General features: G+C 38.9%; 1 protein-coding gene across 5 annotated transcripts in view; it reads left to right on the top strand.

Annotated features, from left to right (window-relative positions):
* The window catches only part of slc12a5a (solute carrier family 12 member 5a), a 127,181-nt gene that overhangs the window by 98,677 nt on the left and 14,979 nt on the right, over positions 1-13,525 (top strand). For all 5 annotated transcript variants that reach the window (XM_043242658.1, XM_043242657.1, XM_043242660.1 and 2 more), the window contains 5 exons: positions 1,632-1,778; positions 8,557-8,611; positions 9,064-9,194; positions 12,701-12,948; positions 13,415-13,525. The exon at positions 13,415-13,525 is cut by the window's right edge and continues 101 nt beyond it. In XM_043242658.1, coding sequence (XP_043098593.1) covers positions 1,632-1,778; positions 8,557-8,611; positions 9,064-9,194; positions 12,701-12,948; positions 13,415-13,525 — 692 coding nt within the window. The remainder of the gene's footprint in view (positions 1-1,631; positions 1,779-8,556; positions 8,612-9,063; positions 9,195-12,700; positions 12,949-13,414) is intronic.

The following is a 13,525-nucleotide window of genomic DNA, read 5'->3' as shown; positions in this document are numbered from 1 at the left end:
GAAAACAACTTGGATGTTTACCTTTATTAAATGCGTTTGCTCATGCAAAACTCTCTAGGGTGTTCCAGGTGGTTGCTAGGGTGTCCTGAGTGGTTACTAGGATGCTTAAAGTGGTTGTTGAGGTGTTCTGAATAGTTCCTAGGGTCTTCTGAGTGGTTGTTAATCTGCACAAAATAGTTTCTAGGGTGTTCTAGTTGGTTGATAATGTGTTCTAAATAGTTGCTAGGGTGTTCTGAGTGGTTACTAGGGTCTTCTGAGTAGTATTTAAAGAGTTCTGAATAGTTGCCACAATGTTATGTTTGGTCACTAGGGTGTTCTGGATAGTTTCTATGGTGTTCTGGGTGGTAACTAGGATGTTGTAAGTGGTTGTTAAGGTGTTCTGTATAGTTGCCAGGGTCTTCTGAGTGGTCGTTAATGTGCACAAAATAGTTTCTAGGGTGTTCTAGATGGTTGCTAGGGTATTCTAGGTGGTTGATAATGTGTTCTAAATAGTTGCTAGGGTGTTCTGAGTGGTTACTAGGGTCTTCTGAGTAGTTTTTAAAGAGTTCTGAATAGTTGCTACAGTATTATATTTGATCACTAGGGTGTTCTGGATAGCTTCTATGGTGTTCTGGGTGGTTACTAGGATGTATAAAGCGGTTGTTAAGGTGGTCTGTATAGTTGCTAGGGTGTTATGAGTGGTTACTAGGGTGTTCTGAATAGTTGCTAGGGTCTTCTGAGTGGTTGTTAATGTGCACTAAATACTTTCTACGGTGTTCTAGATGGTTGCTGGGGTAGTCTAGGTGGTAGATAGGGTGTTCTAAATAGTTGCTAGGGTGTTCTGAGTGGTTACTAGGGTCTTCTTTTAATGAGATTTAAATAGTTGCTACAGTGTTATAATTGGTTAGGGTGCTCTGAATAGTTTCTGTGGTGTTCTGGGTGGTTGATAGTGATTCTGAGTGGTTGTTAAGGTGCACTAAATAGTTGCTAAGGTGTTCTAGGTGGTTGCTATGGTGTTACGGGTGGTGGAAACTGTGTTCTGAGTGGTTGCCACCAGGATGTTCGGAGGGGTTGTTAAGGACTTGTAAATAGTTGCTGGGGTGCTATGAGTGGTTACTAGGGAGTTTTTCAGGGCTTCCCTGTTTTATTAATTTATTTTATCTAACGACACAGCAATGAATAGCACACAATCACATTTGTGTTCTGGAGCACAGCAGATTTTCGGTGTTCACAGACCTCGTGACCAGTCACTTCCCATTTCCAAAATTTGTGATCACAGGACAAGGGGTTTTAACAATCAATGTGTTGAACTTGCATTTAAAAAGAGCCCATTCAGCCTTTTAAAGCTGAGCATAACATCAGATCCGTTCAGACTGTATACATTTCTGCGACATGATGATTTTATTGTTACGCATTGATATTATTCTGGTTTGGAGATTTTAATATTGTTAAATCTTTAATATTGCATTGCGTTTCCAGGTTTCCAAGTGTTCGCTCTGTTTATCAGAACGTTAACGGTTGCCTTATTGTTTTTACAGTCGAGAGATCAGAACATGTGTTATGTTTGCTGAACAATGAAATGAAAACATGAACCTGATCAGCAAAACAGATCTAATCAGATATTGACGTTGTGTGTGTGTGTGTGTCGACAGGCTCCGCGGATGGGAACGCTGATGGGCGTCTATCTGCCCTGCCTGCAGAACATCCTGGGCGTGATTCTGTTTCTCAGGATGACCTGGATGGTGGGCATCGGCGGCGTCATCGAGGCCTTCATCATCGTGCTCATGTGCTGCTCCACGGTCAGTCCCTCCACCCGCAGCAGAAATCTGAGATCAAAATAGACGATTTGAAATGTCTTAATGTTATTACAATTAAGGTACATTTTTGTTTAGCAATTTATTAAACTTTATTACAGTGACAGGTTATGTATATTTTAATATTTTTATTATTGTTTTTATAGTTGTTAGTTGTTATTATATGGTTGGGGGTTTTTTTCATTTTCTTATGTGGAAATTTGTCATTTTTTTTAGTTTTTCAGGGTTTTTTCTTTCCCTAAAAAGTAACATTTCTAATAAATTTTTTTGAAGTTTTAGCTTTCGTATAGTAATTTCAACTTTAAACCTGTTTCACACATTCTCACACATTTTCAGTTTTTTAATTTTAGTTTAAAATAATGATATTTCAGTGATAAATTTTAATATTTTAACTTATTTCATGCTATATGAAAAATATAATTAGCGTAGTTATTAACTATTCCATTTATTAATATTTTTAATTTTACTTAATATTTTAGTCATTTTATGCACTCATTAGTAATTTATATATATATTTATAAATAGTTTTAGAAATAGCTAAATAGTTTTATATTTTTTATAGTATAAGTTTTTTGGAGTTTTTTCAGTGTTTAGTACTTTTTTTTTACATATATGTTTATTCTTTTGTTTACCATCTAATATTTATATTTTATTTAGCAGTTTTTAATAGTTTTAATTTTAGTTAACAATAGCAACACTGCTTCTGATTCTGGGTGGCATTGTTCTTAAGACGTTTAGCGAGATTCACCTGAATATTTTCAGCCATCATTGCATCAGCAGTAAATAATAAAGACATCATACTTCCACGGCTGATGCAAGCGTCTAATTTCCGTTGATTTTCAATTTGCATGTCCCACATTTGCATGCCATCGCGTTCTCAAAGACCCGCTGATTAGCATGCACGCGTTCCGGCTGAATGCAGGCCTCCTGCTGCACATACGTACGTGTCACCGAGCAAGCATGCACTTCAGCATACATGCTCACTAATGTGATACGTATGTTTGCATGTGCAACCTAGATTCTCCAGCGCCCGTGGTCGTGGAGGTGCTATTTTTATCAGGACCTATCGTGATTCTTCATCTCTCTTTCACTCGCTCTCATTCATGCACATGGTGTGATTGAGCTTTCAGCAGCATACTGCAATACTGCTCTCGTAGAGCGAGGTGCGTTTCATAACGCCACACAACCACGCTGAGGTTAAATCACCTGCGTTTTTTGAATGAAAATTGGCTCAAAACTTACTCTCCCTCAGACCATCCAAGGTGTAAATGAGTTTGTTTCTTCATCAGATTTGGAGAAATGCAGCACTGCATAACTTGCTCGCCAATGGATCCTCTGCAGTGAATGGGTGCCGTCAGAATAGAAGCTGATAAAAACATCACAATGATCAACATCACTCCAGTCCATCAGTTAATGAGAGAGAAATCAAGCCAAAAGGCAAAAAAGCCTTTTGATGTGAGTAACAAGGACACTGGAGTGGTTTGGATTATTGTGATGTTTTTATCGGCACCCATTCACTGCAGATGATCCATTGCTGAGCAAATGATGGAATGCAACAGTTAAATATATGTATATATATATATATATATATACTATTAGCTAGATTAAACATGTAACATTGTCACTCATAATACTGTTTTTACTGCATATATAGTTACGTAATTCATCATGCTGAACATGCTATTTTAAGAAAATGGTAATCAGCGTACAGTATATGCTGTGCATTATGCAGTAATCCAATTAAAACGCAGCTATAAGAAATGTAAAGTATCCCTTGAGTGCACTCGTTTTTATCCCTATAATGAAAGCAGCGTCTCCACATTTCGATCCATCAGGAAATCCACTCCAGCTGTTAGCAGAGAAGCTCTTGCGTCGCTCCGGCGTGTTGTAGTTTAATCCGCTACAGATGCAGCCAAACACAGATCTCAACAACAACACATCCATTTATAAAACCATCCGGATGCTTTCAGACAAAAAAAAAACAAAAAACACCGCAGCTAAAAGCACCTGGTCTTTATGTCGGCGTGCTACAGGTGTTCACTAAACATAGAAATGCTGCTGGTAATAAGGTCAGCGTGCTGTTTTATCTGAGCGCACATTGTGTGCGTTGACATGCGTAGTGTTTTCTGATTACGTCTAATAAGCTGATGAAAACTGTATTAATGATGCTTATAGAATGTGCATACGTTTGAGTGCAGAAGAATGTGTTTATTTCAGAATGCTGCAAACTCTGTTTTATTTTGATAGCATTAGCATATTTCATCCGGTTCTAGAACAGCCTGTATAGTCAGTAGTCGTTTAGGCCATCTTTCTTTCCTTGCGTCTCTCCAGTTGCTGTAGTGACATTTTTAGCCTTGTTTTGAAGGATTTCATTGCCTCAAGTGCGTTTGGAGCAGGGAGTGCAAAAATAGCTGAACGACAAAAAACAATATCGATCGAATATATTATATAATGCACTGCATTTACAATGAAATGTTTCCTTGTGGTTTTCATTGTGTAATTTGTCCAAACGTTTTACTTTCGTTAAATTATCATTTTGATTGTGTTCAAAGGAAGCAAATTAATTGTCAGGCATCTCAAACAAGCCTAATGTCTCTTAAAGACTAGTCATGTCACTCGGCGGTTATTAAAAGCTTATTTCTCAGGCCAGATCAGCCGGTGCATGCTTTAAAACACTGACTGTTTCTATAGCAGGGCGGATGCGGTGATGTGCTGCTTCACAGATCAGCGATTGGCTATTTTATTTAGAAGGTGGGGCTTCTTGTAATTGATCGGCCATTTTTCCCCATTCAAAACTACAGAGTGACGAGTCTTAGGTATCCTATAGTCTTTGATGCCAGGTATGAATTAGATGCACAAACCGAGGATTTGTAAAGAGAAATGTCTGAGGATTCGGACATGAGCAAAGAGTAAGAAAAACGTTGAAACTACATTTCCTGGAGGCTCTCGCGCGACGCATACGTCTTACGACATCTGCCAGGACTGCTTCCTGTTTCCACAGTCAGCAGAAGTAAGAGAAAAGTGTTTATTGCATTTGAAATATGGATATTCATCGTAGAAAACTCATGGGTTCGCTACAGAGGGCTTGTGTGAAGTTTTATTATGAATCCTAGCACTTTATATCACTTCTTCCGAAGTGTACGGCTACCACCCGTTAAAAGTCCATTTAAAGGCTTGGAGGGGTCTGGAATATTTTTTATATATCTTAGGGTGACCATACATGCCATTTTCCCAGGACGCGTCCTTGCCAGGATTTCTATATTGCCTAAAATATCAAAGTTTTAGCTTTGTTTGCATGCAAACCGAACATTGGTTCCTGATGCTCTCGAGGTAAAGCAATACAGAAATCCTGCGAAGGACGCGTCCTGGGAAAATACGGTCACCCTAAATAACTCTGATTGATTACTTCAAGAAGAAAGTCACGTAAATCTAGGATGCTTCAAAGGTAAGTAATATACAGGACCATTTTTCCATTTTTGGGTGAATTAACCCTTGAAACGTGCAGTTTAATGGCAACAGGCAGTTTAATTGACAGCAACATTAATTTAATGCACACATTAAACCCTGAGGCTTTCTCATTTAAAACCCAGCCACATTATGTGAAAAGCCACAGTCTTCAGAGACTCTCAGAGATGATGAAGGCACTGCAGAATCCTTCAAATCGAGGTTAAAGCGGCCTCAGAGACGTTTCTGCAGATGTGCGGATGAAGCTGCCGATGCCGTTTGCCTGGTGTGCCTTTGAAACTGCGCGTGATTTATCTGATTTATCCATCCACAGCATCAGCAGAATCGACAGCGGTCCAGAGCGGTGCGAGCGACACCTCAACATCCGCCTGCGCTCTCCGAATGAGCGCATATATGCATCATAATTAGAAGCAGCGAGACGCTATCGATGTCATCTGAAATTACCAGCTCATTGCCAGGCGCCCGTCGCTCGCTTTTCATCGCGTTCCGTCTCTCATGGCAACAGATGGAGGGGAGGAGAGAACGCTGATTCTTTCATGCATCACAGAGATGGAGAGGCTCGCCTCTTTAAGACAGACCGAAGCCGATAGAAATGCAGAAATGAATCATTAAAGGACAAACAACAGCATTGATCCGCTTTCAAATACTCGGCGGGCGCAGAAATATTGACGGGCGGATGACAGACAGAGCTCTGGTTATTTATGGATCGTGGAATTATCATTTTATTCCGGGAATGCACTAATGCGTGAATATGAGTTGACGGTTGAGCATTCAGTGATGCAGATGTAATCAAATTAACACTTAGCACTGAGACAGTGGCTATGGTCCAGAACCTAACGAGAATTGGCTGAACACTAAGGCAGGCAAGGCAATCCCAGAGCTCCAGAAACGGACATCAGGAAGGTTGATTACATCCCTTACAGGAAGATGCACTATTCATTTATATCATTTGATTCTGTAAATTAATTCTCTGGAGAGGTCAAATACCACCAGCACCAGTGAGCAGACGCATGCCTGGATTAAGAAACTTGATCAAGTGACAGTAAAGGGGTTTGTAACGTGTATTGCAGTTTTCACAAAAATGTGAAGCTGTTCTCAAGACTGATAATCAGAAATCAGCATATGATTGCCAAAGGATCATGTGACACTGAAGACTGCAGTTATGATGCTTAAAATTCAGATTCGATCACAGAAATATGTTATTTTACAATACAATACATTCTTTTCAATTATGATAATATTTCACATTATTACTGTTTAATGTATTTTTGGTCAAATAAAAGCAGCCTTAGTGAATATCAAAAAATGGCGATCTTTTGTATAGCTAATTCATTTATTTTTGTTCTCGTTTTTTTTATTTGTTCATTTTATTACACACAAGGTAATGGGCCTCATTTATGAGAAAAGCTGAGCAAAATCCTGACTGAAATTCTGATTCTGTAGACAGTTTTTTTAAACATTGATCATGAACACTTGAATGGAAGCATGAATGGAAAAAAAATACAACATTAACTGCGTGTCATGTATCCCTCAGTAAATGTCAGCTACACAATATGCAATCTGGAATAAAATAGGCTGTTTATTCATTCACGATTGTTTCTCTAAGCCTTTGGGTTGGTTGTCATAGTATCTGTCTTAAATTATTGGCTCACTCTGCTGAAGGCAGATGGCGTGATTGGCTGGGAAAACTAGTTCAAGCAGCCGGTGCCCTGCCTCGTCCAATCAGAGGCTTCAGCCAGCATGTGATTAGCATATGGAGTTCTGTGATGATATGAAGACCATTGAATTGCCATTGGACGTGTGTGTGTGTGTGTGTGTGTGTGTGTGTGTGTGTGGTGGAAATGGACCAGATCTCACATGAGTCTCTGTTATAGTCAAGATAAAACACTTAGTCTCAATTAGTGTCTTATCAAACCCGTCTGAGAGAGAAAACTGATGATTATACACTGATTAAAGCCTAATGAACTGAAACACTTGAATCCTCTCCGAATGTATTGTTCAAAGGTTGCTCTTTCATAGCTCATGGACTTTGTCTCAGATGTGTCTCCTGAGATTACTGGGGTGTTTTTCTCAAGAGAAACATCTAAGAAGAAGACTTCAGAGGAAGTCTTTATTTGCTCCCAGTTTTTTTGTGCAGGAGAAATAGTTCACACAGTGGATTGGAAATGATTTTGATTTGCACAGTTTTTTATTCATGTGTATGCGTCTGCCACGTCTCGCTGACAGTGACGTATGTGTTCACATTTTAAGTTAAGCAATCAGCCACGAGATGTTTCTCATTATTTGCCTAAAAGGGTGTTTTAGGCAAATAACGAGAAACAAAAAAAAAAGCAGATTCATCTGAAAATGATTCTTCCGACTAAAAAATACAGAGTAGAATTTTTCTCTCATTTTCTTTTCATTGATTGAAACACTCATTTGTTTCTGTCTGTATGTTGCATGCCACTTTCTAAAGAAGCGGTAGTCTGACAGAATCAGCTCGTTCCCTTTCCTCTAAAATAGATGCATTTGCATTTCTGGAGACAGTTCGTCGCTGATTTAAAGACGGCTTTAATCTCCAGGACAATTGCTTTGGCTCAGTGCAGCAATATAAAGAGACACGTCGTCCTTTAAAGAGACAGAGCAGGTTTCAAACGAGATCAGATTTATTCTGGGACTTTTAGTTCTACTGAATTGCTTTAATCAAGGCGTTCTGACACAACTATACATCTCCTGCTTTGCTGTTTAAAAGATGATCTATGTCTGTCTGTCTATCTGTCTATCTATCTATCTATCTATCTATCTATCTGTTTGTCTATCTGTCTATCTATCTATCTATCTATCTATCGTTCTAACCATCCATCCATCCATCCATCTTAAGTCAATGTAATGAAATCTACAGTTCAGTAAGTGAATCAGATGTTGATTTACTGAATCAATCAGAGTAGTTTGGTAAATGATTCACACTGATTACTTCTATAAGTCTTTTTGAGTGAGTCATTTTAAAGAACCTGTTCACGGGAATCTTTCTTATGACAAAGTAATGAAACCTTAGTTCATTTAATGAAGGATTTATCTGACCGATTCAAACTAAACTGTTGCAGCTTTTCTGAATGACTCTCGTAAAAGATTCATAGGAATCATGAATCAGAATGGGTTTTTTTTGCTATTGTACTGGATGATTTTCTAGTATCATCATCAATTTTTGTAAGTAATTAGTTGCTGTTGTTAGAAATTGATTGTACCGTACTGACATTGTTTTAAAACTAATGCACTTACAATATGTTTGCTCACTTAATCCACTTGTGTTTTCTTCTAGACAATGCTCACTGCCATCTCCATGAGTGCCATCGCTACGAACGGCGTCGTGCCAGGTAAGCGAGCCCCTGCTAGAGCTTAGCATGTGCAAGTGGGTTGTCTTGGCAACAGGAAGCGGTCACCGTAGCAACAATAACTCTGAGCAATGAGCAGACAAGCAATATCCTCAAAGCTGTATTTATGTATTCATAATTGTCCGAGCGTGTCTTGTCCTAATGACCGCCTCGATCTCATCTCCTGATTGGAGGAGAGCAGAGGTGAGGTGAAATTGCCGGTTTCGGTTTCCCGTCCGTTGTTCGACGCCAATAAGCTGCTATTATCTCTATAGCGCTAAAAGCCGCTCTGTAAGCATGCTTAATGTTTTCCAAGAAACAGGAAGGTGTAATTGTGGGTTGTATTGTGCTATTTTTCTGAGCCGTCAACATCAGAATGCTTCGGCAATATCCCAGCGGATCGTCACTTCCTCAAATGCAAGTTTCCTGAAAGGGTTTTCTGATTGCGTCAACAGCTGGAGGCTCCTATTACATGATCTCTCGCTCTCTGGGCCCTGAGTTCGGTGGAGCTGTAGGCATCTGCTTCTACCTGGGCACCACCTTCGCTGGAGCCATGTACATCCTGGGTTGCATCGAGATCCTGCTGGTGAGATCAACAACCTCTGTGTTGAATCGCTGACTTAGGTCACTTTTTCTCTTCACATAGATCTCATAACCATGTTTTAGCATGGCACAGCAGTACACGTCATGTTTAAAATGCACTTGCATTTCTCAGATCAAGTCAGGGAGAAGGTTGTCACCCAACGAATGCTCTATGCAGAATAACGACCTACAAGAAGTAGCATTACACAGTGTTTTGCCAATGATTGTGTCCTAATAAGAAACAAATTTATGTCATTTTAAAGATGCCGTCCAAAGCAATGATAGATGATCCACAGTTGTGAAAAGTTTCTTTGCCCCGGCAGTTGATTTTTGCAAGAAGGTACCTCTGAGGGCAAGAGATTTCAGACTGTTTTAGAGATAAACAAAAATATTTCAAGTAATAATTCGAAAGGAAAATCCTTTCAGTTACTCATTCTCATGTCACCAGTATAAACCAAATGAAAAAACGACATTGAATGTTCAGTTTGTACAATGAAAGCATGCTATGTTCAGGAGCGCCATGAAATAAAGCGAATAAATGAAGCATCGTAAAAAGTAAGCCATACAACTTGCCCTCCGGCGTAACTGTCAAATCTTATTCATGCATGTTTCTGTATATTAAAAGATGGTGCATCACAAAACATGCAGTACTTCGAAGATTGTGATTTTGTTTTGTTTTATATGGCATGTGGTATCTTTGGGAACAATTTACATTAAGGTTAATTTAGTTCAACTCAATCTATTAATCTTAAAGTTTGACATTTACTAAAAGAGTACTAAAATCAAAAGTTATCAGTTAACATTAATTAATAAATTGTGAACAGGAACATGAGCGTTTTTATTAACTAACAACTTATTAAGTAATAAAAGTTATTCAATGCATCCTACATCCTGCGTTATTGTTCGTATATTTCTTCTGCAGAACATGAAAATAACATTTTTCAGAATGTTGGAAACCAAACCGTTTTGATTCCCTTCTACTTCCATCGCTTGGACAAACAAATACAATCCATGGAAACCAAAACTGTTTATCGCTTTAAAAGGCACGCGTTTCCGGTTTGGTCTTGATGAAAGGGTACTTGAACCTGTATAAGAGTTCAGTCTTTGCGTTTGTTTCTCTCACAGCTCTTGCATGGCCACAGAAAGGATTTTAATATAAAGTTTAAGTTGCATGAACTAAGCTTTTATGATGTTTTTGAGATCTTGTCGGCGCACTAGTCGCTATGTTATTTTGTGCAGCGTGGACATTCAGCTAAACGTCCCTTTTGTTCTCCATGAGAGAAGCAAAGTCTAAATATGGATTTGGAATGACATGAGGCCGAACCGAGCTATCAAAAGACTTTTCTTCTTGAAATGCACTCACGCAACATCACTAGCAGCGAAGAACCAGAACCAAAAATCAACCAGATCAAGACATCACAGTCGGGATGTTACGCAGAAACACTAATCATATGTGTCTAGATGCATTCATAAACAAGCTGATTTGATTTCTCCTTGTTCATCAGTCTTTCGTTCTATCTCTCATTTTCTTGTCCCGCTTTCCTCCCCTCCTCTTAGAGCGAGTAATTAAGTAATTATGCAGACCCTGCGTTTAATTGCGCTGCTGATGAGCGCTAGCGTGTCCTTCGAGCTTCGCTCATCTCGCGTTTTAACACGCGTGTTCCCGGCTGCTCTGGTCAGGGGAATCGAGCGCGCCTGACTTCTGGGTTAATTCTGTCTTCCGGGGGAACACGGGCTTAGCTCCCATTGTCCGTGCAAAATCTTCCCGGCGCTCAGAGATCGGCAGGTCTGCAACGTGCTGATTTGAGCAAGAATTTCATCCAGCCTACAGTTCAGAAGGACACTAAGACATCTATTTAAAGTGAGCTGGCGCTTTGAGATTAAAGCCGTATTGTGTAACCCAGCAGATATTATAAAAATGAACAGGTCACCATAGCGACTGGCTGATCGTATGTGTGTGTGTTTCAGCAGTTGAACAGCACTTATTCGCTTCCCACATGCAGATCACACAGTCTGTGAAGAGCACTGCCTCCTGAGGGAACACCACCGGTTGATAAAAAAAAAATAATGCAATAATAAATATTTTTATATGTTTTTATTCATTTTTAGCGTAGCATTTTTAATTTTGAGATTACTTAAATGAGATGATCTTTTCTAAAGTGGAAAATAATATAAAAAAATATATTTTTACTACTTTGTTTTCTACTTTACGGTTTATATCGCGTACAGATTTTGCTTTATATTATACAGTGTTTCATTAATGGCATAAAATGGGTAAAACCTCTAAAAAAAATGCCTAGGTGATGTGAAAATGTCCTGGAAATTTTTTTTTTTTTTTTTTTTTTTTTTTTTTTTTTTTTTTTTGAAGGAATTAAAGCATATGTCCATTTAAAGATTATTTAGATTAGACCCATATATTATCCTGACAGATTGCATGGTTCCCAATAATTTCTCACTGTTATAAGAGGGAAAATATGAAACAGTTTAATGAACGATGGCAATGTATTATGCTTAGAGCAGTGAAACGGAGCATATGCACCCAAAAGTTTATGGCATTGAGTATAATTTAGGTCAGGTCTCTAATAAGAACTAATGGCAGTCCATTTGCAGTATTAATTCCACGCTCGACTAGTTCAATTAGCGCTTGTAGAACTCAACTCACGCTAGTCCGTTTTACCGCCTCTGTCGTTGTGAATCTCACTCATCTCTCATTATTTCGTCCCTCTTTGTCTGTTTGCTATTCTTTGGCTCTCTTTGAGCTGCTTATTTTTAGATTCGTCTTGTTTGTTTGATGAGGTTTGTGTTTTTATCGTTCGCGCCCCCGCCCCAATCCTGTTTCTGTATTATATATGACTGTTATAAATACAGCATAAAAAATGAATACGAAATAAAAAGATAGCCTTTTAAGTCTCCGCAAGCAAGTTTGTTAGAAAGATTACACTCTTGCAAATAAAGGTGCTTCAGGATGCCACAGAGGAACCTTTTCATAAAACCTTTAACGTCTAAAGATCCTTTTTAGTTTCACGAAAGGTTCTTTGTGGTGAAAGAAAGGCAAGAAAGAGATGGTTCTTTAAAGAACCTTTGACTTAATGGTTCTTAGTGGAACCAAAAACCTTTTGAAGCACCTTTATTTTCAAGCGTGTAATGACAAACGTAGTCATAGTCACATGATCTGAAACATTTTTCCCAGAAAAGCACAGTTATTGTATATATTTATAATGTAATACATTTATAGTGGCAGAAGGCATATGGCTTCAGACTTTTTTAGCTGAAATTGAACAAAATTTTATTTGACAGACACTTCTGGGTAATTTATTCTCAGAGATGCAGTAAAATAATGAAGGGAGAAGGTCAGCAGCATCCCTAAACATAACAGATTAAGTCTAGAGGAAAATTACTTCATCACAGAATATTGATTGTGAGGCGTAGTTATTTTTGTTCTTTCTGATTCCCTTTTATCCTTATAATTCATTTGTCCTCTTTCCGCCTTGTTTTCTCCTCCTATCTCAGGTGTACATTGTCCCACAAGCGGCTGTTTTTAAGATGGAGGGTCTGGAGGGAGCCGAGGCCGAAGCAGCAATGCTGAACAACATGCGTGTTTACGGCACGATGGTGCTCAGCTTCATGGCCATTGTGGTGTTTGTAGGAGTCAAGTACGTGAACAAGCTGGCACTCGTCTTCCTCGCCTGTGTCATCTGCTCCATCCTTGCTGTCTACGCCGGAGTGATCAAAACCGCCTTCGAGCCTCCGGTCTTCCCGTATGTGCTTCAAATATATATATATATACCACTTATATCTGACATATCTAATGGGGGTTATCTGAGTATTGGCTTTCCCGATTATCGGCACCGATATTAAGAAGTCATATGGTTATCGGTATCATTTTATGAACCGATTTGCAAATAAAATGTGGATAAAGCAAGAAAGTTGTCAGTTGTATAATTTGTTATACTTAATTTCGACATTTTTACACCTGACAAAAATATCAGTTCAAAATATCGGTCATCGGTAGGCTGCATGACAGAATAAAAACGTGCAATTAAATGAGGCATTTTGTGGGACAAGAGGTTCTTGGAAAGACGTTTAACGCATGTTGCTTTTTTTTCACATTATAAATGTCTCAAAAAGTCACTTCAGCCCTGTTTGATCTGTAATTATGGCCCTGAAAAACACACTTCGCTCAATTGAAGCTGTTTTTTATCCTCTGTGAAATGATTTCCACAGGGTGTGTGTGCTGGGAAACCGGACTCTGGTTTGGAAAGGCTTCGATGTGTGCGCGAAGGTCATCGAGAGAGAAAATGCCACGGTCACCACCAAACTCTGGCGGCTCTTCTG

Source organism: Puntigrus tetrazona, chromosome 6 (genome assembly GCF_018831695.1).
Source record: "Puntigrus tetrazona isolate hp1 chromosome 6, ASM1883169v1, whole genome shotgun sequence".
Lineage (NCBI taxonomy): Eukaryota > Metazoa > Chordata > Actinopteri > Cypriniformes > Cyprinidae > Puntigrus > Puntigrus tetrazona.
The sequence above is the reverse complement of the archived record's forward strand: the minus strand, read 5'-3'. Positions and strand labels throughout refer to the sequence as shown.